Here is a 25,000-nt window from a genome sequence, read left to right on the forward strand (position 1 = left end):
AAACATGCTTGAATTATCTTTAAACACCTTTAACTTGTTAACAATATTAACTATATGTGTTAAACATGCTTGTATTATTAAACACCTTTAACGTGTTAACAATATTAACTATATGTGTTAAACATGCTTGTATTATCTTTAAACACCTTTAACTTGTTAACAATATTAACTATATGTGTTAAACATGCTTGTATTATCATCAAACACCTTTAACTTGTTAACAATATTAACTATATGTGTTAAACATGCTTGCATTATCTTTAAACACCTTTAACTTGTTAACAATATTAACTATGTGTTAAACATGCTTGTATTATCTTTAAACACCTTTAACTTGTTAACAATATTAACTATATGTGTTAAACATGCTTGTATTATCATCAAACACCTTAAACTTGTTAACAATATTAACTATATGTGTTAAACATGCTTGCATTATCTTTAAACACCTTTAACTTGTTAACAAAAACATTTCATAAATAAGTAAATATAAATTATATATATGAATGAGGTAAATCCCCGCAACTTGATCAATTGAAAAGTAGCTCGCCTGCAGAAAAAGTGTGAGCACCCCTGTGTTACATTATAAACATTGTATAGTTCTTACCGTGTTTTAAAAAAAAATTAGTTTAAGAACATGATGTAGACCAGTGTTTTTCAGCATTTTTTGAGCCAAGGCACATTTTTTGCGTTGAAAAAATGCGGAGGCACACCACCAGCAGAAATCATAAAAAAAACTCATTTGACAGTAAAAAGTCGTTGTCGCAATTGTTGGATATGACTTTAAACCATAACCAAGCATGCATCACTATAGCTCTTGTCTCAAAGTAGGTGTACTGTCACCACCTGTCACATAACGCCCTGACTTATTTAGACTTTTTTGCTGTTTTCCTGTGTAGTGCTTTAGTTCTTGTCTTGCGCTCCTATTTTGGTGGCTTTTTCTCTTTTTTTGGTATTTTCCTGTAGCAGTTTCATGTCTTCCTTTGAGCAATATTTCTTGCATCTACTTTGTTTTAGCAATCAAGAATATTTCAGTTGTTTTTATCCTTCTTTGTAGGGACATTGTTGATTGTCATGTCATTTTCGGATGTACATTGTGGACACTTTCTGCTCCACAGTAAGTCTTTGCTGTCGTCCAGCATTCTGTTTTTGTTTACTTTGTAGCCAGTTCAGTTTTAGTTTCGTTCTGCATAGCCTTTCCTAAGCTTCAATGCCTTTTCTTAGGGGCACTCACCTTTTGTTTATTTTTTGTTTAAGCATTAAATACCTTTTTACCTGCACACTGCCTCCCGCTGTATCCGACATCTACAAAACTATTAGCTACCAGCCGCCACCTACTGATATGGAAGAGTATTACATGGTTCTCTGCCGAGCTCTCGACAGCACAGACACTCAACAACAACACATCATTTGCCGACTATAATTACTGGTTTGCAAAAAATATTTTTTACCCCAAATAGGTGAAATTAGATCATCTCCCACGGCACATCAGACTGTATCTCACGGCACACTAGTGTGCCGCGGCACAGTGGTTGAAAAACACTGATGTAGACTAAAGCTCTGAGTCGCTCTGCATAAAGAAAAATATTATTGAAAGTAAATTATAGCATATTGTTCTAATGTGTGGCACCTTGAGACAATAATATGTTGACAGTTTAGAAGTAACATGTCTTCCTTTACTCATTATTTCTGCAGTTATATGCATTTATATGTATAGGATAAACAAATCGCAATTTTGGAGGGAAAAATGGCATTTTTTTTTTTTTTTCTTAAAATCGTGCAGCTCCACTGTCACAGGTTTTTTGAACGGAACTTACGGGCCAGCTGTTGACCAGCCCAAATGATGAAACAGAGAGGATCTAGAATGGAACCTTGAGGAACACTACACGTTTAACTAAATATGTTGAACTTATGAGAACTGACTGCATCAAGTAAAAAAGCTACAGCAACACCTTAGTTATATAAAACATGTTATATGCAAATGTGCAACTGCCAAAAAGGAGAGGACTTAAAGGGGTGACTTGTGGTACGCCTCAGTTATGAAAATCACAAGGTTGGACCCCTATATTCTGTAAATGTCAACGCAATGGTCTTCCCATGTGTTTAAGTGGCCCAAGTTTCTTTATACAATAGGAGCGCGGTAGTGTTTTTAGTAATTTCTTCAAAAATGTTTGTCTCCCAAGTTTGGAACTGAACCTGGGGGACCGGTATGGTGTCATTCCCAAGCGGGATTTGGCCCCTGGGCCAACAGTTGAACAGCCCTGTTTTACACTGACTGAAGAACGAGGCCTTTTTGCACTTTTGTGGCTGTTTTGTATAAATGACAGTAACTTTCTTCGACTTCCGCTGTTCTGTGTCAATTCAATAACTGACATTTTTCAAACTTCACGGACCATTTCATACTGCATGTTGTGTTGGTGGCGTTCTGTATGAAAGGCACTTCAATCTCTGACGTGGCCATTTTCCAGGATTGCTTGTATCCAAAGATGTCTCTGTCTTTCTCATTTCTGTTGTGACAGTTTTGTTTGCTCAGTCTTCTTTTGCAGAACGTTAAAGCGTGGACTTTACTCCCCAAACTCCTGACTCCCTGTCGACTCGGGGGTGGTGATAGTGTATCAAAGTGGACTTTTGCCACCCGTGTCACGTAACACAGTGTTTTTTAACCACTGTGCCGCAGCACACTAGTGTGCCGTGAGATACAGTCTGGTGTGCCGTGGGAGATTATTTAATTTCAGCTATTTGGGTTAAAAAGATTTTTTGCAAACCAGTAATTATAGTCTGCAAATGATGTGTTGTTGTTGAGTGTCGATGCTGTCTAGAGCTCGGCAGAGTTACCGTGTAATACTCTTCCATATCAGTAGGTGGCGGCCGGTAGCTAATTGCTTTGTAGATGTCGGAAACAGCGGGAGGCAGCGTGCAGGTAAAAAGGTGTCTAAGGCTTAAACCAAAAATAAACATAAGGTGAGTGCCCCTAAGAAAAGGCACTAAAACTTAGGGAAGGCTATGCAGAACTAAACTAAAACTGAACTGGCTACAAAGTAAACAAAAACAGCAAAGACGACAGCAAAGACTTACTGTGGAGCAAAGACGGCGTCCAGAATGTACATCCGAACATGTCATGACAATCAACAATGTCCCCACAAAGAAGGATAAAAACAACTGAAATATTCTTGATTGCTAAAACAAAGTAGATGAGGGAAAATGCTACAGGAAAATACCAAAAAAAGAGAAAAAAGCCACCAAAGTAGGTGCGCAAGACAAGAACTAAAATACTACACACAGGAAAACACCATAAAACTCCAAATAAGTCACGGCGTGATGTGACAGTTCGTGACAGTACACCTACTTTGAGAGAAGAGCTATAGTGATGCACGGTTGGTTATGGTTTGAAGTCATATCTAATAATTGCGACAACGACTTTTTACTGTCAACTGAGTTTCGTTTTTTAATGATTTCTGCTGGTTGTTCTCCTGGTTGTTTTTTAATGATTTCTGCTGGTGGTGTGCCTCCGGAATTTTTCAACGCAAAAAATGTGCCTTGGCACAAAAAAGGTTGAAAAACATTGACGTAACACAATGCAGGACTGCAGTTTAGGGTTGTACCCGGTACTAAAAAAGTACTGTGGCGCTAATGAATTAAAAAAGGTACTATACTGCCTTTGAAAAATACAGATGCTTTTTTTTTTTTCCATCAACATGGAAAAAAACTGAGCCGAGGCGCATGTCAGTCAACACACACACAGGGCACTTGCAAGCAGAAACAGTGACTAGACAGAAGAGGGAGAATGGACGTATATTTGACTTAAAAACTAACGATAAAGGTCATGTTGTGATGTTTAGTTTTGTAATGTTATAATTGTGTATTTCCGTTTCAGCGCCCGCTTTGGTTTTCCTAGTTGCCATGGGTGCTGATTTCCTGCACCTGCTCCTGATTACTTATCAGAGAGCTATTTATACCTGCCTCACCGTCTACTCAGCCTGACAGTCTTCCCCGCCACGCACGTTTCTTGATTCCTTTATGTACGTTTGTGTTGCTAGCCATGTGCTACTATCCTTGTGGTTAGTTCATTGGTAAGCCATCGGCACGTTTGCCGTTAGTATTTTTTGCCTTCGTCTATGGAGAATAAATCTGCACGCTGGGGAAACGACCACCTCAAATATATGCAACCCGAACGCAATAGAAGCCATAAACACTCACGGTGCATTAAAACGTAGCTAGCTAGCGGGTAACGTCCGTCCAGTGTTTTAACTACTTCTAAATCCCTAATCCTCGCCTCAACGGCGACAAATAAACTACGATGCTTAGAAGTATTATCCCTGCAGGACGAGGAATAGCTAAACATGCTTCACTGCACACCGTAGGAGGATACAATAGCTAACCGCTATTAGCAAGCTAGCAATCTATACAAAGATCCACTGTAACGATACCAAGTAAAAGAGCCGTATATGATAACATAGATTTTTTTATTATTACAAAATATTTGGTCTTATTTATTGTCAGGAAATAGATCCCTGGACACAGGAGCACTTTAATTATGACCAATGTATGGTCCTGTAACTACTTGGTATTAGATCCACACCCAATCCATTCTTTGGTTGCAATAAGAAACAGATGTTTAATGTATCATAACATTTCAAGTGTTATAAATGAGTCAGTGAATGGTTGTCATGTTTAATCTGCAGTGGCAGGAAGTGACAAGTGAGCGTTATCATATTGGGATAACATCGGAGTGTGTAAGTGTTGCTGATATTTAAAATGGCAACGTTTTAGACCCCCGACATCCCATATTTCTGACAACACGATGGTGGTTGAGTTGAAAGTGACTCTCCAGGGACTCTGCAGATGTTATGTTAGATGGTTATATTTGGAATTGCACAGCTGGGATTTCTGGCCATACCGGTTTGTGTGGTCTGCGGGTGAAGACGGCGAAGGCATGGAATGAAAATACCACCCGGCTGAGAAATGTTTATCTTCTCTGATGCCTTTTGGAAAGCTTGTAGTTTTGTTTCTGTACATTTCTATAATGCTCTATCTTTTTTTTTACTTCTTGTGGGTGTGTATATATATATATATATTTACATATATATATATATATATATATATATATATATATATATATATATATATATATATATATATATATATATATATATATATATATATATATATGTATATGTGTATGTGTATGTATATATATATATATATATGTATATATATATATATATGTATATATATATATATATATATATATGTATATATATATATATATATATATATATATATATACACACACATACATACACACACATAAATATGTATATACACGTACATTATGTATATATATATATATATATATATATATATATATATGTCTTAATTAGATTATCCAAAAAATAGTGCTCGATACCGTGGTAGAGCGTAATATGTATGTGTGGGAAAAAAATCACAAGACTATTTCATCGAGATGAAATAGTCTTGTGATTTTTTTCCCACACATACATATATATATATATATATATATATATATATATATATATATATATATATATATATATATATATATATATATATATATATATATATATATATATATATATATATATATATATATATATATATATATATATATAAAATATGTATGTACATACACATACATATATGTTTATATATATGAATGTATTTTCAGGACTATAGAGCGCACTGGCATACAAGCCGCACCCATGTATATACCAGACAATAAGCCACAGATATATATGTTCTGTAGTGGTTTGAGTGTCCGCCCTGAGATCGGTAGGTTGTGAGTTCAAACCCCGGCCGGGTCATACCAAAGACTATAAAAATGGGACCCATTACCTCCCTGCTTGGCACTCAGCATCAAGGGTTGGAATTGGGGGTTAAATCACCAAAAATGATTCCCGGGCGCGGCTACGCTGCTGCCCACTGCTCCCCTCACCTCCCAGGGGGTGATCAAGGGGATGGGTCAAATGCAGAGGACAAATTTCACCACACCTAGTGTGTGTGACAATCATTGGTACTTTAACTTTAACTTTAACTTTAACTTTAAATGAGTTATTTACACAGAAATATTCAGTAAATGTTTGTTTACACACTTTAATTGTTTACAAATGTTGCATGTAATACGGTAGTAAAACGGATGATAAAACAAAACAGAAGTCATCGTCATGGACCCACTAGCTGCGGAAGCTAGCTCTCCAAATAAGCCAAACAGACTCAATAACTCCACGCTGACGATTTGGTAAATTTACTGAGGAATTTGTAAAACTAAAACACTCGTAAACGTGTTAGCATATTAGCTACATTACGATAGCACGTACAAATATGCATGAAAACACTCCTACAGACATCACACATAGGGTGGATTAGTAAGTAAGAGTAAGAATTGTTTTAGTTCAAAACGTACACATGTTGCTTGGAGTGATGAATGAAGAACATACGAGTAAAAACGCTATGGATGGCTAGAAGACTGAGCGGCAATTCTGTAAAAATAAATAAACACTGCTGGTAAATGGAAGGATGCTGCAGCACCTGCAGTGAGCAAACTTGTCCAGAAGATGGCTCCACAGCACAGACAATAAAACACCTTGTCATTGTAGTTGCTTGTTTTTTTTATTATGGCCGTCAGCTAAAAAAAAATACACACCGTCTTATAAGCCGTGGGGTTCAAAGTGTAGGAAAAACGTAGCTGCTCATAGTCCGGAATTTACAGTAATTTCCTGTTTTCTCTCCAAATTGCAATTCGATTTAGAGTTTTTTAAATGCATAAAACTGCGAAAAATAACAAGTGGAGGAAGACATGTTACTTCAAGACTGTCAATCAACATTCTTTTCTCAAGGTGCCACACATTAGAACAATATGCAATCATTTACTTTCAATAATATTTAGCTTCTTGCAGACAGACTCCAAGCTTTTGTCTAGGGCCAAAGTGAAAATGTGACAATATTTAACATGAGTGCAGAATTTAGCCTCACATCGCCAAGTTTAAATAAGGTAGTACAGACTGTCAGGTTCAATAGATGGCAACTAGTTAGCCCGCATTAAAAAACGCCCCAAAAAACCAACAGATTTCACGGTAAAAAACTGGGAGCTCAGTCACCAGAATTTTACCATAACATTTCCGGGGATTTTTTTACACCAAATTACTGTTACTTTTTTTTAACGTAAAGTTTTTATTACTGTGCATTACTGTAAATAATTATTATTTAAAAATATTAGTTTTCAGACACATAATTGGAACAAGTTGTCAAACAAACATCAAATGTGATGTTTTTTCCCCAACAAGTAAAATAACAAAAAAAAAAGTGATAATAATAATAAAAAATAAATAAATATAATAAAAATCCATCCATTTTTTACCGCTTGTCCCTTTTGGGGTCGCGGGGGATGCTGGAGCCTATCTCAGCTGCAATCGGGTGGAAGGCGGGGTACACCCTGGACAAGTCGCCACCTCATCACAGGGCCAACACAGATAGACAGACAACATTCACACTCACATTCACACACTAGGGCCAATTTAGTGTTGCCAATCAACCTATCCCCAGGTGCATGTTTTTGGCGGTGGGAGGAAGCCGGAGTACCCGGAGGGAACCCACGCAGTCGCGGGGAGAACATGCAAACTCCACACAGAAAGATCCCGAGCCCGGGATTGAACCCAGGACTACTCAGGACCTTCGTATTGTGAGGCAATATAAATAATAAATAAAGTAAGAAACCATATACAGAAGTTCACATAAAACTACAGAAAGCTGCATTCCTGAATGGCCTTAGAGAGATATTGCAACCCCCAAGCACACAAAAGGGTCATCAACCACCCACATTTCAAATCGCTTCAATCTGGGTTCATTTGGAGATCCGTTTCTCCTACATATCTCAGAAAAAGCATCCCACAGTTCTTGAAACTTTCACAGAACAACTTAATGTCCGCCTAATTTTCCTCAATTTGAGGAAAAAAGTGAATTTCCCCCCCCAAATCATTTGTCAGTGTTGATGTGCTCATAATGCCCAACCGATTTGAAGCCGTAATATTCCCACAACGGAACATTTGGTTTTTTAATCCTATTTTTTTTCCTCCTCATTTTTGTTTCTTTGCGGAACTTCTCACTCGCAAGTTGCGAGTACGGAGGCGTGAATCTGGTGTGTTTGAGCTGTCTAGTTCCGCTCTCCGCCCACCAAGACAGAGATTGTGAATGGCTGACAAGAGGGCTCACTGCGTTCAGTTCATTCTACTGTTAAATAAAGGCGCTCAGGTGCTGAGAAAAAGAACTAGTTATAACACAAAATCTAAATAAAACAAATATTCCATTTGAAGACAGAGGAAGGTGTTTTAATTTTTCAGTATTTTGTATTTAGTTCAATTTGTAGAGCCAAGCCCTGGTTTTAATGACAACATCATGTGATTTACAGTGAAAAAGTCATAATTTAGGTTGTTCGTGTATTTCTGCCAATAAGCAGGTAATACAGTGTGTTTAATGCTTGCTTATGTTTTTTGCAGAAATGCCCCAAAGCAGCATCGAGAGCCCCAGGAGTCGGTGGCGCGAGGCCTTGCAGCCGCCGTGGGTCACCCGCATGACCAGCAGTCCCGCCTCCTCGGGGGCGGAGTCTGACACCGAGTGCAGCAGCACAGAGAGTGAGAAGGTGAGTGAGATGAAGCCACTTGCTTGCTTGCTTACTTGATCAGGTCTGGGCAATTATTTGACTCGGGGGGCCAGATTTAGATAAAAAAGTGTGTCTGGGGGCCGGTATATCTATTTTTAGGAACACTAATACAAAACCTCACAATAATGATTGAAAGCTAAAAACGTTATGACAGACCGCCTTAAAAAACGGAATGGAATTTGAAATTGTTTTTACTGAATGAGAAACCCAAAATGTACATGAAAATAAAGAATGTGGGATTTACAATATTAACTATGAAGGATAAAACACTGAATATTTAGAACATATTTTACAATCAACCGAAACACAACCAAAACGCAACAAACACAGTGAAATATGAACGCGAAGGGTAAAAAAGAAACCCCACCTACAATCTGAGATATCTCATAGTGACCATAGTAACTAATTAGATGACCATAGTAACTAATTAGATGACCATAGTAACTAGTATATCATGCAGATTCCAAGCATTGAAAGACTTAGTATTGTTGAAGACTTACGGTCATTAGAAAACATCACTGCACATCATAATGGCAGCTACACTTTCCATCTTAAAGATCTAAAACAATTATTTAGGAATGTCCGGCGGGCCAGATTGAAAAACTCAACAGGCCGCATGTGGCCCCCGGGCCTTAATTTGCCCAGGTCTGGACTTGATGGTTATTGTTATTGTTCATTAGTGTCAAGCAATTCTCTACAACTGTGGTGTCTAAAGTTCTTCCCTAGGGCCAGTTTTGGCCCACAGTTTGTCTTTTATTGGCCCCGACATATTCTTAAAGACAAAATAAGAACATTATCCGAAACAACTAGAATATGCATTCTTGGGAGAAATTGCGTGTGAATGCTGAGCTGTGCCAGCCGCTGAAATACGCAAGCCGAACTTAAATGCTAACATTAGCATGCTAACAGCTCCAAATCTTACGATTAGCGTAAACATTTAAAATTAGCTAAAAAGGTTAGCATGCTAACAGTTAGCATGTATAAAGTACTAAGTTATACGACTCTGAGGTGTTTGGCTGTAGGGTTGTACGGTATACCGGTATTGGTATAGTACTGTAATGATACCAAGTACAGGAGCGTATTGAGTCGATACTACTATGATTATGTCGATATGTTTTGGCATCACAACATCATCTTTCTTTTTTAAACATTTATATTATGTTTATAAACTCAAGGAATATGTCCCTGGACACATGAGGACTTTGAATATGACCAATCTATGATCCTGTAACGACTTGGTATCGGCTTGATACCCAAATTTGTGGTATCATCCAAAACTAATCTAAAGCATCCAAACAACAGAAGAATAAATAATTATTACATTTGAACAGAAGTGTATATAGAACATGTTAGAAGAGAAAGTAAGCAGATATTAACAGTAAATGAACAAGTAGATTAATAATTCATTTTCTACCACTTGTCCTGAATAATTTTGACAAAATAATAGAATGGAAAATGACACAATATGTTACTGCATATGTCAGTAGACTAAATTAGGAGTCTTTGTTTGCTTACTTACTAATAAAAGACAAGTTGTCTAGTATGTTCACTATTTTATTTAAGGACAAACTTGCAATAAGAAACATATGTTTAATGTACCCTAAGATTTTTTGTTAAAATAATGCCAAGAATGCAATTTAAAGTGGTCTCCCTTTATTTAGAAAAGTATCGAAAACTATCGAAATAATTTTGGTACCGGTACCAAAATATTGGTATCGGCACAACACTATTTGGCTGTAAAATTGCCCCCCAAAAAAATAGCATGTTAATGTTGGTATGCTAATTAGTATGTGTCAGGTACCAAGTTATTTTGAGTCTGAGAGGCTTGGCTGCAAAATTGGCTAAAAAAGGTAGCACAATAAAGTCAGCATGCTAACAGTTAGCATGTTAATGTTAGCATTCAAGCATTCTAAATTGTATAGCCAATTTTGCAGCCAAACACCTCAGAGTCATAAACCTGGTACTTGACACATGCTAACTGTTAACATCCTAACTTTAGCAAGTTATCATGAGTCTCAGGCGCTCGGCTGCAAAATTGGGTAAAAAAACGATAGCATGCTAATGTTAGTAATGCTGCCTGTGCCAATCAGTGGCCACGATACTGAACAGCGTGGTCTGATTGTTTTGATCTCGTCGAGTGGCCAATACTACTGTAGTATTGGTATTTCTAGTACATTTAGCCATTTTTATGATTTAATTGGATGTTGTGTTCAGATAACTTAGCATATATTGATCGACCGACAGTAAATTGTATTGGTTTTAATATCTTTAATTTACCAAAGGTATCAAAAATCCTTAAATTTTGGCTTATGTGGCCCTCGCTGGAAACATTTAGACACCCGTGCCCTCTGTGATTGTTTTTATTCTACTCAAAACAGCAGCGTGTTTGTAAAATAAAGCACGAGATGTGTTGTCCATCAGTCCTGCGTGAAGAAGACAGAGATGGGCTCAATGAAGCTCTGGTCGTCGCCCTCCAAGCTCCAGCAGAGAATCGCAGAGCTCGACCAGCAGAAGGAGGAACTGAAGATTGAGGTAAGAATGATTTCTCTTCTTCTTTTGTGGAAATGACTTTCTACTACAGTTGAAGCTCGATTTATGAATCCGTCTGTTTGCCAACTTTTAAATATGTGTCCTGTGTACTAACGCTGTATTCATTAATTTTGTGTCCCACTGGCAGCCATTTTGTGCTTGCTCCTACTGAAGGGATTGAGGAAGCTATGGAGGTTAATTTGTGTCTTTATTAGAAAAGCTTTTTTTTTTAAACACTGATTTCATGTAACTCTATTTTTTGCGTTGAATTTTGTGCACTGAATTTTTTTTACATCAAATTATGCTAACAGTTTCATTGAAAACAAATGTATTAGCGAGATGCGTGTGTTTAAAAATTCAGTGTAAAACATTCAGTGCTGAAAAATTCCATGTATGAAAATGAATCGTAAAAAAATCAGTGTATAAAAATTCAGTGTAAAAAAAATTTCAGTGTAAAAAATTCAGTATAAAAAAGTTGTGTAAAAATTCAATTTAAAAAAATTCAGTGCTGAAAATTTCAGTGCAAAACATTCAGTGTATAAATATTATTTGTAAAAAAAAAAAAAAAAAAAAGAAGGTATAAAAATAAAGTGTAAAAAAATGAAAGTTCAGTTTAAAAAAATTCAGGGCTGAAAAATTCAGTGCATAAAAAAATTCAGTGTAAAAAAGTTGTGTAAAAATTCAATAAAAAAAATTCAGTGCTGAAAAATTCAGTGCAAAACATTCAGTGTATAAAGATTCAGTGTATAAATATTATTTAAAAAAAAAAAAAAAAAAAAAGGTATACAAATAAAGTGTAAAAAAATGAAAGTTCAGTTTAAAAAAAATCAGGGCTGAAAAATTCAGTGTATAAAAAAATTCAGTGTAAAAAAATGTTGTCTAGAAAAAATACAGTGTAAAAAGAATACACTGTATGAAAATATACTGTAAAAAATGTATCTGTAAAAAAAAATCAGTGTAGAAAAAAATTCTGCGTAAAAAAATTCAGTGCTGAAAAATCTGCTGCTTTAAAAAGCAAAACTTGCTTCCGGTAAATTAAGACGAAAGCAATCGATCCTGTATCAGAACCAACCAATTAGGTGTCAAGTTCGAAGTCACGTGACACGGGTCTCGCAAAACAGCATTAAAAAAACAGTTAACTGGGCTACCTGGGCATATTACAACATAATTAACATTTCAATGCGGCCCGCTGGATGTTTTCAAACTATAGAAATTATTCCAATGGTTAAAATCTGCACTTTTGACTGACATATGAAGCTCTGCTTCTTGCAGATAGGGCACAAACAAAGTGGGGCAGAGTGGGCGGGGCTTGTTTACGGAGCAGCGAGTGTCAGACGGAGGCAGATTTCTACAGGAAAGTTCTGCAGAACAGAACTTCAATCTCAAAGATGTCGATCAAAGAGGCGGAGGCGTCGTACCACAGCAAGTTTTTAATTGTGATAAGAACAAATTTTTATGGAAAAATTTGCCAAAGCGGACTTATTTCACAGCGGAGGAGAAGACTACCTCTCATCTAAGACAATACACACAGGGCCCTTTCTTCCCACCCTTTACTGCTCCTCCTCTGTCTGCTCCCTTCCTAATGTACTGTAAGTGGAATTCTACTTTTTAAATGTGTATTATTGTAGCAAAAGGGTTGTTAAAGTTAGGGATTTTTTTGTGATTGCTGATCTTTTGTGAGGGCACCAAAGGGACTTCTGTGTGTGCGTGCGTGTTGGCAGAGCAGCGCACACAGGACAGTTCAGTGTTTGGTTGTTGTTTTGGCTTCTTTGGATCTGCAAAATGCTAAGCACCTCTTGCAGAGCGGCGATTCAGTGTTTGTAGCTTTAACTTTATTGTTAGTTTTTAAGCCAAAATGCGTCCATTCTCTCTCTTGTGTCTCCACATTGTTTCTGCTTGTAAGTACTCCGTGCGTCAGCGTGTAACATGCTCCTCTGCTCGTTTCACTAGCAATGACACGATGTGACAACGGCGTGCCGTCAACGCTACTACAGATATACATGAAAAGTATTCTCTTCTATAGTCGCTGGGTGCATCGTCAACACGAAAATAACCGCTAGGGTCTGTAATTATATCTCGGTCCACAAAAAAATGGTATTAACTGCTGTGGCTGTAGGTAACCTCCTGATGTTGATGGCAGTAGGTACATTTCAAGTAGATATGTCCGATAATGGCTTTTTTGCCGATATCCGATATTCCGATATTGTCCAACTCTTAATTACCGATTCCGATATTAACCGATACAGATACATACAGTTGTGGAATTAACACATTATTATGCCTAATTTTGTTGTGATGCCCCACAGAATGCACTAAACAATGTAACAAGGTTTTCCAAAATAAATCAACTCAAGTTATGGAAAAAAAATGCCAACATGGCACTGCCATATTTATTATTGAAGTCACAAAGTGCATTCTTTTTTTTAACAGGCCTCAAAACAGCAGCTTGGAATTTGGGACATGCTCTCCCTGAGGTTGAGGTGGGTGGGGTTGGGGGGGCGGGGTTGAGTCTGGGGGATTAGGGGGTAGTGGGGGTGTATATTGTAGCGTCCCAGAAGAGTTAGTGCTGCAAGGGGTTCTGGGTATTTGTTCTGTTGTGTTTATGTTGTGTTACGGTGCGGCTGTTCTCCCGAAATGTGTTTGTCATTCTTGTTTGGTGTGGGTTCACAGTGTGGCGCATATTTGTAACAGTGTTAAAGTTGTTTATACGGTCACCCTCAGTGTGACCTGTATGGCTGTTGACTAAGTATGCATTCCATTCGCTTGTGTGTGTGAAAAGCCGTAGATATTATATGACTGGGCCGGCACGCAAAGGCAGTGCCTCTAAGGTTTATTGGCGCTCTGTATTTCTCCCTATGTCCGTGTACACAGCGGCGTTTTCAAAAGTCATAAACTTGACTTTTTGAAACCGATACCGATAATTTCCGATATTACATTTGAAAGCATTTATCGTCCGATAATATCGGCAGTCCGATATTATCGGACATATCTAATTTCAAGTATCATGAGTAGGATTATGGTCAGGAACTAGCACTTTTATCCACCTCTGCATTCGCTGTAAAACGTTGCTATGGCAACTGTCAAACCGTAGCGCCGTAAAAAAAAAGTGCTGACTAAGCAGTTTGTCCCTTCCAACACTGGTTGTGTTGTGTAATATGCTTGTTGATAAGCGACCATGTGGTCAAAGAGAGATTACTTCCTCGCTGCTAAGACTCCCGCCTCTCCCGTGCTCTCAGCTGCAGCTGGAGATCGCCCTGCTCCAGGGAGAACTGCAGACGGAGAAGGCACAGCTGCTGAAACACGAGCAGAAGCTGGGAGAATTGCAACAGCGAGCCCAGACCAAACCTGCAGACAAACCGAAAGTAAGAAACATCGGCACTTCCTGTGAATGTGTCATGATCCTCTTTAAGTAAACACACACTGGTATCGATGGTGAGTGATGATTCCCAGCTCTCTATTTCCCAGCAGGAGCGAGAGCGTCTGGAGGAGGAGCGAGCGCGTCTAGAGGAGCTAAGGAGGAAGTGCCAGGAAATCCAGGAGCTGATCCCAAGTCAGCCAGAGAGCCAGAGGGAGCGGCTGACGCTCCAGATGCAGCACGTGAGTGGATGGCAACATGACTTATTTCGCTTCTTTATTACTGGCCGAGCTTTATTATCCAACATACTGTATTTTCCGGACTATAGAGCACACCGGTATATAAGCCACACCCACTAAATTTTAAGACAAACCTAATTTTCCATATATTAGCCACACCGGACTATAAGCACCAGATATATACGTTGTAAAATTAGTTATTTACAGAAATATTTTGTAAATGTTTATTTACACACCTTAATTGTTTCCAAACGGTATCTGTAACACAGCAGTAAAACGGATGATCAAACAAAACAGAAGTCATCGTCATTGACCCACTAGCTGCGTGAGCTAGCTCTCCAATCAGCTAAACAGACTCAATAAATCCAGGGTGACGTTTTGGTGAATTTACGAAACTGAAACAATACAAAAAGAATGCCATTGTAAGTTAATAATACTAACACAGACACTCGTAAGCGTGTTAGCATATTAGCTAATGCTAACGACGCCAGCTTGATTACATGACGATAGCAGTACAAATATGCATGAAAACACTCCCACAGACATCACACAGGGGACGGTTTAGTAAGTAAGAAATGTTTTAGTTACATTGTATAACTCACAAACGTTGCTTGGAGTGATGAATGAAGAATCCATACGAGTAGAACGCTATGGACGACTAAAAGACGGAGCAACACTCGTACTTTCGGTTGAAAGCACTAAATGGAAGGACACTGCAGCACCTGCTGTAAGTGAACTTAAGAAAAGTTGGCACCATCGCACAAACAATATCACACCTTTTCAGTGTATTTGCCTTTTTTTTTGGAGAACTATTTGCACTATGGCCTTTAGCAAAGAAAAATCTGCAAATTAGTCGCACCGTTTTATAAGCCGTAGGGTTCAAAGCAGAGGAAAAAAGTAGCGGCTTATAGTCCGGAATTTATGGTAGTAGCTGATTACCTGTACCCATTCATTTGTCTCATGTGTTTATATTTATGATGACATTTTTGGATATGGAATTCCATACGTTATTAAGGCTGAAACGACGCGTCGACATAGTCGACGTCATCGGTTACGTAAATACGTCGATGCCGTTTTTGTGCTTCGACGCGTCGCATATTTACGTCACACTACCGTCATGGCGGACCGCAAAGCAGACGATGCGAGCGGTGCGAGCGAGGGGGGAAAAGCATGCCAAAAGTGGTCAAAAGTGTGGGAGTATTTCAATAAACGGCCTAATAATGTTGTTGTATGCACACTGTGGAAATGGCCTATCATAGCAGCACAACGGCTATGAACGAACATTTGAAAAGAAAACCATCAACTAGTCAATCGTCCGCGCGAGCATACGTTGTCATCATTACACAAAAACATGAATGTGTCATTTGTATCTGCTAGGGGTGTAACGGTACGTGTTTTGTATTGAACCGTTTCGGTACGGGGCTTTCGGTTCGGCACGGGGGTGTACCGAACGAGTTTCTAAGCTAAAGCTAGCTTTAGCTGCTAAAGTCTTAACAAGCTGCTTCGCTCCTCTGCCTCTGTCTCAGCACGCAGCATTGTCCCACCCACACAACCATCGATTGGTACACACGCAGCATTGTCCCACCCACACAACCATCTGATTGGTACACACGAAGCATTATCAGCCAATCAGCAGTGCGTATTCATAGCGCATGTAGTCAGCGCTTCAGCGTGGAGCAGATAGGTGTTTAGCAGGTGAGCATCAGGCAGCGGACTCTCCCCAAATGATAATAAACACCTCCCAGTCAACTACTAGTAACATCACTATGAGCCGGTTGACCTTCTAGAAATATAAACTGCAGCTCAGCTCACTCGCAGTCCTGGCTTGAGGTGAAGGCTAATTACCTCTCAGTTCCAGCCACATCGACCCCTTCTGAGCGCCTATTTTCAGCTGCTGGGAATATTTTAAACAAGAAAAGAACCAAACATGTACACATGCTAACCTTTCTTCATTACAACTGTTAGTCACTCACTGGAATGAGTAGAATTGGTTATTGTGTACTGTGTTGGACTGGATGTTTATTTTGCACATTTTAAAAGCAATACTTAATGTTTACAGTGCTCCAGAATATTTAGATTGGCACTTTTTTGTATTGGATGTTTATCTTTATTTTTGCACATTTTAGCAAATAAGCAATACTTTCACTTTTGTTGAAATGTTTACACTGTTGTTACAGAATATTTCGTTTTGCACTTTTTTGTATTGGATGTTTATCTTTATTTTTGCACATTTTAAAGCAAAATAAGCAATACTTTTACTTTTGAAATGCTTATACTATTGCAGAATATTAAGATTTGCACTGGATGTTGACTTTTATATTTGCACATTAAAAAGCAAATAAGCTACTTTTAATTTTGTTAAATGTTAAAAGTTTTAAATGTTTACATTGTTACAGAATATTTAGTCATGTTGTTGTCAGTGTTGACTGAGTGGCCATACTTCTTTTTTTTTGTAAATAAAAGCCATGCCTTTTGAAAAAACGGGCCTACATTTATTTTTTCATCTTCATTTTGAATAAAAAAATAATCGGTAAAAGGAAAAATAATCTATAGATTAATCGAAAAAAAAATATCTATAGATTAACCGATTAATCAAAAAAATAATCTATAGATTAATCGATAGAAAAATAATTGTTAGCTGCAGCCTTATACGTTATATTATGTCCATGTATTTCTAACTAATTTTAAAAAAAACAGAATATTAAAAGACGCTGCAAGAATATTTGCACTTAGTTTTTTGGTTAAAATTCACACGCTGATTATCATAAATATAAAATATTCACAATGTTTAGTTTGTAATGATTACACAAAAAATATTATTAAGGCATTATTTGCAGCATTTATACAGATACCTAGCGGGCGCTCACTTTCCAATGTTTTTTAAGCGTTATATCCCGCCCTCTTACCACTTCTCGGACGTGATGACGTAAGTAGTACGTACGTAACACGTGCACGGGCATTAGCTTTGGGTGCTGTTAGCTAAAAAAGCCCTAAACTAATGTAAATTCTATCATAACAACAACATATTAGACATATATATGTACATATATACAGTATATATGATAACATTTGTGTGTGTGTGTGATATACATATATATTTATATATATATATGTTTGTATGTGTATATATGTGTCAATACATGTATATATGTATATAAACATTCATATACATATGTGTATCTATATATATGTATATATGTATCGTATTTTTACGTGCAGAAAATAGTTTATTTTTTACTTGCGAATCGTTTTTTCTTTGCCAGGCATGTGATTTTTTTTTGTCTATAGTCGGAAATCCGTCTTTTTTATCTCTGTAAAAATATAGAAAATTATATTCCGTTTTTCTTGTTTTTTTCCGACCTACAATGTGTGTTAAAATCTTGATCCGTCTCTTTGCCATACCTCCCAACAACTACGGTTTTCCCGTAATGAGTACGGTTTTTGATAATCCAGTGGTAAAAACTAAAATTTTCTATTAAAAATTATTAACTTAAAAATCGAAGCTACGTAGCGAAGCAACTCCATTGGCAGGGGACAAAACATACGGGAAACATCAATGATGATTGGTTGGTTTATGTAAAAGAAAATCCATGATTGTTTGGTTGGTTTACTATGATGAGTCACGATTGGTTAAGATTATGGCAAAACATTACAGACAGGTCAATCAGAGGCAAGATAGGGCGGGTCTACGAACCAGAAAGGGAAATCACAGCAGACACGCACATCCCAAATGACGACGAGAGAGTCGGAGAAGGGAAGAGGGAATATTCAAGCGGGCGATTTATATATTAAAACAACTAGTGGAAGATGGCAGAGGGATTCTCTTCCTTAGATTTTTCTTTTAGTGATGTAGACGATGTCCAGGATACACACAATGTGTCTACTTGGCCACATTTGGACATATGTATGCGTCTGGATAAAAGAATGCCCAAAACATTATTTTAGTTGTTTACCATGTAAGCAAAAATCAAAACTGCTCTCGACATGGAAGACGTGGAATACACATTTAAGAACACCCATGATTGAGGCAGACATGTGATGACTTTTGCTACAGTATAGCCTGTCTAAATGCTACATTTAATTTTCATTGGTGTTTTAGAACAAGACAGTAGCTGACATTTTTTTCATTATTTCTACTGTTTATATTTTGACATTGAATAGTTGAATAATTTTGAAACATAAAAAACAACATGGATGCAAGATATTTGTTATTTCATGCTATAAATCACAAATGGCTATTCAGATAAAGAAAGTTAGCTAATAGAGGAAACATTGTTTGTACTCCTGCAGGATTTTTTGCATTTGTAGCAGCTAGAAGTGGAGAGGGAGTCGAAGAGACAGGAATTGGCTATAAAATCCAAAGCAGAATCTACTAAAGCAGAAACAAAAAGGAAAATGCTAGCTGCTCAGAAAGTTGCCAGGAAGGCTCAAGTCAGAGCCATCAAAGCAAAAATGCCAAAGTAATGTGTGAATTAACCAAAGTAATGTAAAAATAATGTACCGGTAAATAACCAGATGAACCATCTGTGGCTGTGAAGTGAATACTAGTAAGGTTATAAATACTGTATAGAGTAGGCTAATCCACGTGGTTCCTGTGGATGTGAACACAAGTGGTAATTACTGTAGTGACTAAGAATATAGTGACTGAAACACACATAGTGATTAATTTGGATGAATGGGGTATGTATTCATGTAAACTCTGTTCATAATTTTTCAATTCATTAAGCACTAAAACATCTTTAAATGGTGCTTTTTTTGCTACTTTTTGCATGTTCAATTGCTGAAAAACCACGAGCTTTGTCCCCCCACCAGGGCACCGCCCTGCACCTGGCTGGGGACCTGCAGCCCTCAGACCCCAGGCTTATTTTCAGTCTTTTTCATTAAGTTCAAATCACATGCCTGCCCTGCCCCTACCTTTTTTACCTGTTAATATTTTTTTTGCTTGCAAAAAATTTTTTTTTTTTACCTGCAGAAAATATTTTTTATACTTGCGAAAACATTTTTTACTTGTAAACATTTTTTTTTTCACTTGCGAATTGATTTACTTGCAGAATTTCTTTTTTTTTCTTCCCTTTGAGTCAATTTTTTACTTGCAGAAATTTGTATTTATTTTTGAGAATAGTTTTAGAATTGTTTTTATACTTGGGAATAATTTTTATAGTTGCAGAACATTTTTTTGTTTTTACTTGCGAATCATTTATTTGACTGGCAAAAAATAGTTTTTTATGTCTGGAAACTTATTTTTACTTGCAGAAAATATTTTTTTTACCTGTTAATATTTTATTTATTTGCGAAAAATGTTTTTTTTTACTTAGAATCGTTTTTTTTTTTACTTACGAATTGTTTGTTTATTTGCAGAAAATGTTTTTTTATATCTGCAAATCATCTTTTTACTTGCAGAACAGTGATTTTATACTTGCAAATCGTTTTTTACTTGCAAAAAATTGTTTTTATACTTGCGAATCGTATTTTCACTTGCAGAAATTAGTTTTTGTTACTTGCCAGTCTTTTTTGTACTTGCAGAAAATAGTTTTTTTTACTTGTTTTTTTTTATATTTTAAAGAATACATTTTTTTTTACTTGCGATTCGTCGGGCCTGAGTATTAAAAAATTTGTGTTTGGGGAGTTATGGCAGTAATTTCACTCCATATGTTAGCATCGGAGCTAATTAGCTATTCATTTGGATTGAGCAGCTCTCCCCTACTCACCTGGACCATGGCACTAAGAAATGGACGCTGTAATGCCAGCCTAGCCTATTTACTGCCCATGTCTGAAAGGAGGCGCTATTGAGCCCTCGCATAAGCCCTTGTTGGAACAAGTGAAATCTGATACAATATAACCTGTTACTTGTGCGTCCACAACATCTAAAGCAGTGGCGACAAGCAATAACCATTCATCATGTATTTGTTTGTTGTCATTCAACATCCAGATACTTCTCCTAGCTAACTTTACCACGTTTCAAACAATGGATGAAAAGTTGCTGTTGTGTACCTGTTGGATGACTTGTCGCTTGTAAAAGTGACAAGGCCTGAAGTGAAAACGCCCTGTTTCGCAATCCCACTGCTTCAGTGTCGCCACGTGTGTTTTGATGTTTTCTGTTTATTGGAAAGGTGGGTTCCAAAGCAGGTTTGTGGCATTGTTCTGCTTCAGCAGGTGTCGTGACTTTCGTGACTGTCAAACAACAAGACTCTGCACGTCTTTTTTATTGCACTCGCTCTTTTATTGTCAATGTTGACACTCGAGATTGACCGAGTTTCTGTGGGCGGCGATATATATATGTGTATGTATGTATGTATGTATATATATATATATATATATGTTTCTGTATGTATATATATGTTTATGTATATTTATTTATATGTATATATGTATATATATATATATATATGTTTCTGTATGTATATATATGTTTATGTATATATATATATATATATATATATATATATATATATATATATATATATATATATATATATATATATATATATATATATGTGTATGTGTGTGTGTGTGTGTGTGTGTGTGTGTGTGTGTGTGTGTGTGTGTGTGTGTGTGTATATATATGTTTGTATATATATGTGTGTGTGTATATATATATGTGTGTATATGCATATATCCATCCATCTTCTTCCGCTTATCCGAGGTCGGGTCGCGGGGGCAGCAGCTTAAGCAGGGAAGCCCAGACTTCCCTCTCCCCAGCCACTTCGTCCAGCTCCTCCCTGGGGATCCCGAGGCGTTCCCAGGCCAGCCGGGAGACATAGTCTTCCCAACGTGTCCTGGGTCTTCCCCGTGGCCTCCTACCGGTCGGACGTGCCCTAAACACCTCCCTAGGGAGGCGTTCGGGTGGCATCCTGACCAGATGCCCGAACCACCTCATCTGGCTCCTCTCGATGTGGAGGAGCAGCGGCTTTACTTTGAGCTCCCCCCGGATGGCAGAGCTTCTCACCCTATCTCTAAGGGAGAGCCCCGCCACCCGGCGGAGGAAACTCATTTCGCCCGCTTGTACCCGTGATCTTGTCCTTTCGGTCATAACCCGAAGCTCATGGCCATAGGTGAGGATGGGAACGTAGATCGACAGGTAAATTGAGAGCTTTGCCTTCCGGCTCAGCTCCTTCTTCACCACAACGGATCGATACAGCGTCCGCATTACTGAAGACGCCGCACCGATCCGCCTGTCGACCTCACGATCCACTCTTCCCTCAGTCGTGAACAAGACTCCGAGGTACTTGAACTCCTCCACTTGGGGCAGGGTCTCCTCCACAACCCTGAGATGGTACTCCACCCTTTTCCGGGCGAGAACCATGGATTCGGACTTGGAGGTGCTGATTCTCATCCCAGTCGCTTCACACTCAGCTGCGAACCGATCCAGCGAGAGCTGAAGATCCTGGCCAGATGAAGCCATCAGGACCACATCATCTGCAAAAAGCAGAGACCTAATCCTGCAGCCACCAAACCAGATCCCCTCAACGCCTTGACTGCGCCTAGAAATTCTGTCCATAAAAGTTATGAACAGAATCGGTGACAGAGGGCATATATATATATATATATATATATATATATATATATATATATATATATATATATATATATATGTGTGTGTGTGTGTGTGTGTGTGTGTGTGTGTGTGTGTGTGTGTGTGTGTGTGTGTGTGTGTGTGTGTGTGTGTGTGTATATATATATATATATATTTTTTTTTACATTTATTTTTATTTATTTATTTTATTTTTTACTACGACATAACTACCGGTACATCAGCAGATACAACGCAGGTACAAGACATTGATATATCGTTGATTATACGTACATGTCCTTTAAAACTGACTTCGAAACATTGTTGCAATATAGTTGTATTTGTTAATTAAGACGTTGGTGTCCAACGTTGGATCCATGTTGTTGGTTGGGAAATGACCAAATTGGTATTTAGCATTAAACAATAATCATAATTAGTGAAGTAGATAGTAACCACCACTGACCATCCTGTTTGCCCTGCTTTACAAAAGTTCCCTTATTTTTATATTCGTATAAAAATAAAAAATACTATTATTGTCATTAATTCTCCCCAAATATATTTTGATATCTGACAGGGCATTAATTTGAGTTCTTGTGAGAATTCTCCTCCCGTCTGCTCAGTGCCGGTCGCTGGTACAGCATGCTAGCTGTTTTGCTAATTTTTCAGGTGTACACCCCAGTGTCAAATATTTTGTTAATTGGCACGCTAACATTAGTATGCTAGTTTTTTTTATTTTTTAAAGTTAATTTTGTAGGTATACACCACAGTCATATTTTTGGTACGAGATGCTAGCATTTTAAACAGATTATAGTAGAGTTATATAGTTTGGTACTTGACGTAAGTTACAGTTAGCATTTTAGCATGCTAGTTTTTTCAGCTATCTATACACCTCAGTGTCATACTTTGGTATTTCACTAATGCTAACTGTAGCGTTAGCATGTTAGCATTGCACTGTTAGCATGCTAGCTTTTTTAGCTTATATTTTTTGTGAGTTGACTTTATCTGGCCAGAGTGCTAACTGTTAGCGTTTCAGTTCTATCTAAATTGCATTTTTTATTTATTTTTTAAATAAAATCAATATATTTTACTGGTTTTGAAGGTGAAGACGACAAACCCCAAAACCTGTAAAGTTGGCACATTGTGTAAATCGTAAATAAAAACAGAATACAATGATTTGCAAATCCTTTTCAATCTATATTCAATTGAATAGACTGCAAAGACAAGATACTTAATGTTTGAACTGGAAAACCTTGTTAATTTTTTGCTCATTTGGAATTTGATGCCTGCAACATGTTTCAAAAAAGCTGGCACAAGTGGCAAAAAAGACTGAGAAAGTTGAGGAATGCTCATCAAACACTTATTTGGAACATCCCACAGGTGAACAGGCTAATTGGGAACAGGTGGGTGCCGTGATTTGGTATAAAAGCAGCTTCCATGAAATTCTCAGTCATTCACAAACAAGGATGGGGCGAGGGTCACAACTTTGTGAACAAATGCGTGAGCAAATTGTCCCACAGTTTAAGAACAACATTTCTCAACGAGCTATTGCAAGGAATTTAGGGATTTCACCATCTACGGTCCGTAATATCATCAAAAGGTTCAGAGAATCTGGAGAAATCACTGCACGTAAGCAGCATGCCCGTGACCTTCGATCCCTCAGGCGGTACTGCATCAAAAATCGACATCAGTGTGTAAAGGATATCACCGTATGGGCTCAGAAACACTTCAGAAAATCACTGTCAATAACTACAGTTTGTCGCAACATCTGTAAGTGCAAGTTAAAACTCTACTATGCAAAGCGAAAGCCATTTATCAACAACACCCAGAAACGCTGCCGGCTTCGCTGGGCCCGAGTTCATCTAAGATGGACAGATGCAAAGTGGAAAAGTGTTCTGTGGTCTGACGAGTCCACATTTCAAATTGTTTTTGGAAACAGTGGACGTTGTGACCTCTGGACCAAAGAGGAAAAGAACCATCCGGATTGTTATAGGCGAAAAGTTCAAAAGCCAGCATCTGTGATGGTATGGGGGTGTATTAGTGCCTAAGGCATGGGTAACTTACACATCTGTGAAGGCACCATTACTGCTGAAAGCTACATACAGGTTTTGGAGCAACTTTTGTTGCCATCCAAGCAACGTTATCATGGACGCCCCTGCTTATTTCAGCAAGACAATGCCAAGCCACATGTTACAACAGCGTGGCTTCATAGTAAAAGAGTGCGGGTACTAGACTGGCCTGCCTGTAGTCCAGACATGTCTCCCATTGAAAATGTGTGGCGCATTATGAAGCCTAAAATCCCACAACCGAGACCCCGGACTGTTGAACAACTTAAGCTGTACATCAAGCAAGAATGGGAAAGAATTCCACCCGAAAAGCTTCAAAAATTGCTCCCCTCAATTCCCAAATGTTTACTGAGTGTTGTTAAAAGGAAAGGCCATGTAACACAGTGGTAAAAATGCACCTGTGCCAACTTTTTGTAATGTGTTGCTGCCATTAAATTCTAAGTTAATGATTATTTGCAAAAAAAAATTAAGTTTCTCAGATCGAACATTAAATATCTTGTTTTTGCAGTCTAATCAATTAAATATAAGTTGAAAATGATTTGCAAATCATTGTATTCTGTTTTTATTGACAAATTACACAACGTGCCAACTTCACTGGTTTTGGGTTTTGTACCAAAATGTCCCCCGCAT

The 25,000-nt window shown here is 37.8% G+C and overlaps 1 protein-coding gene across 4 annotated transcripts in view; it reads left to right on the plus strand.

The window, feature by feature from the left end:
• phldb3 (pleckstrin homology-like domain, family B, member 3) overlaps positions 1-25,000 on the plus strand; it is a 75,970-nt gene that overhangs the window by 19,848 nt on the left and 31,122 nt on the right. For 2 of the 4 annotated variants that reach the window (XM_062029852.1, XM_062029851.1), the window contains exons 2-5: positions 8,511-8,653; positions 11,096-11,206; positions 14,440-14,565; positions 14,669-14,800. In XM_062029852.1, the coding sequence (XP_061885836.1) occupies positions 8,513-8,653; positions 11,096-11,206; positions 14,440-14,565; positions 14,669-14,800 (510 nt within the window). In that variant the 5' untranslated portion in view covers positions 8,511-8,512. Of the gene's footprint in view, positions 1-8,510; positions 8,654-11,052; positions 11,207-14,439; positions 14,566-14,668; positions 14,801-25,000 lie in introns of those variants that run through there. The other 2 variants (XM_062029853.1, XM_062029854.1) reach the window with 2 other exon arrangements.

The sequence above is a fragment of the Entelurus aequoreus genome, linkage group LG20 (genome assembly GCF_033978785.1).
Source record: "Entelurus aequoreus isolate RoL-2023_Sb linkage group LG20, RoL_Eaeq_v1.1, whole genome shotgun sequence".
Classification (NCBI taxonomy): Eukaryota; Metazoa; Chordata; class Actinopteri; order Syngnathiformes; family Syngnathidae; genus Entelurus; species Entelurus aequoreus.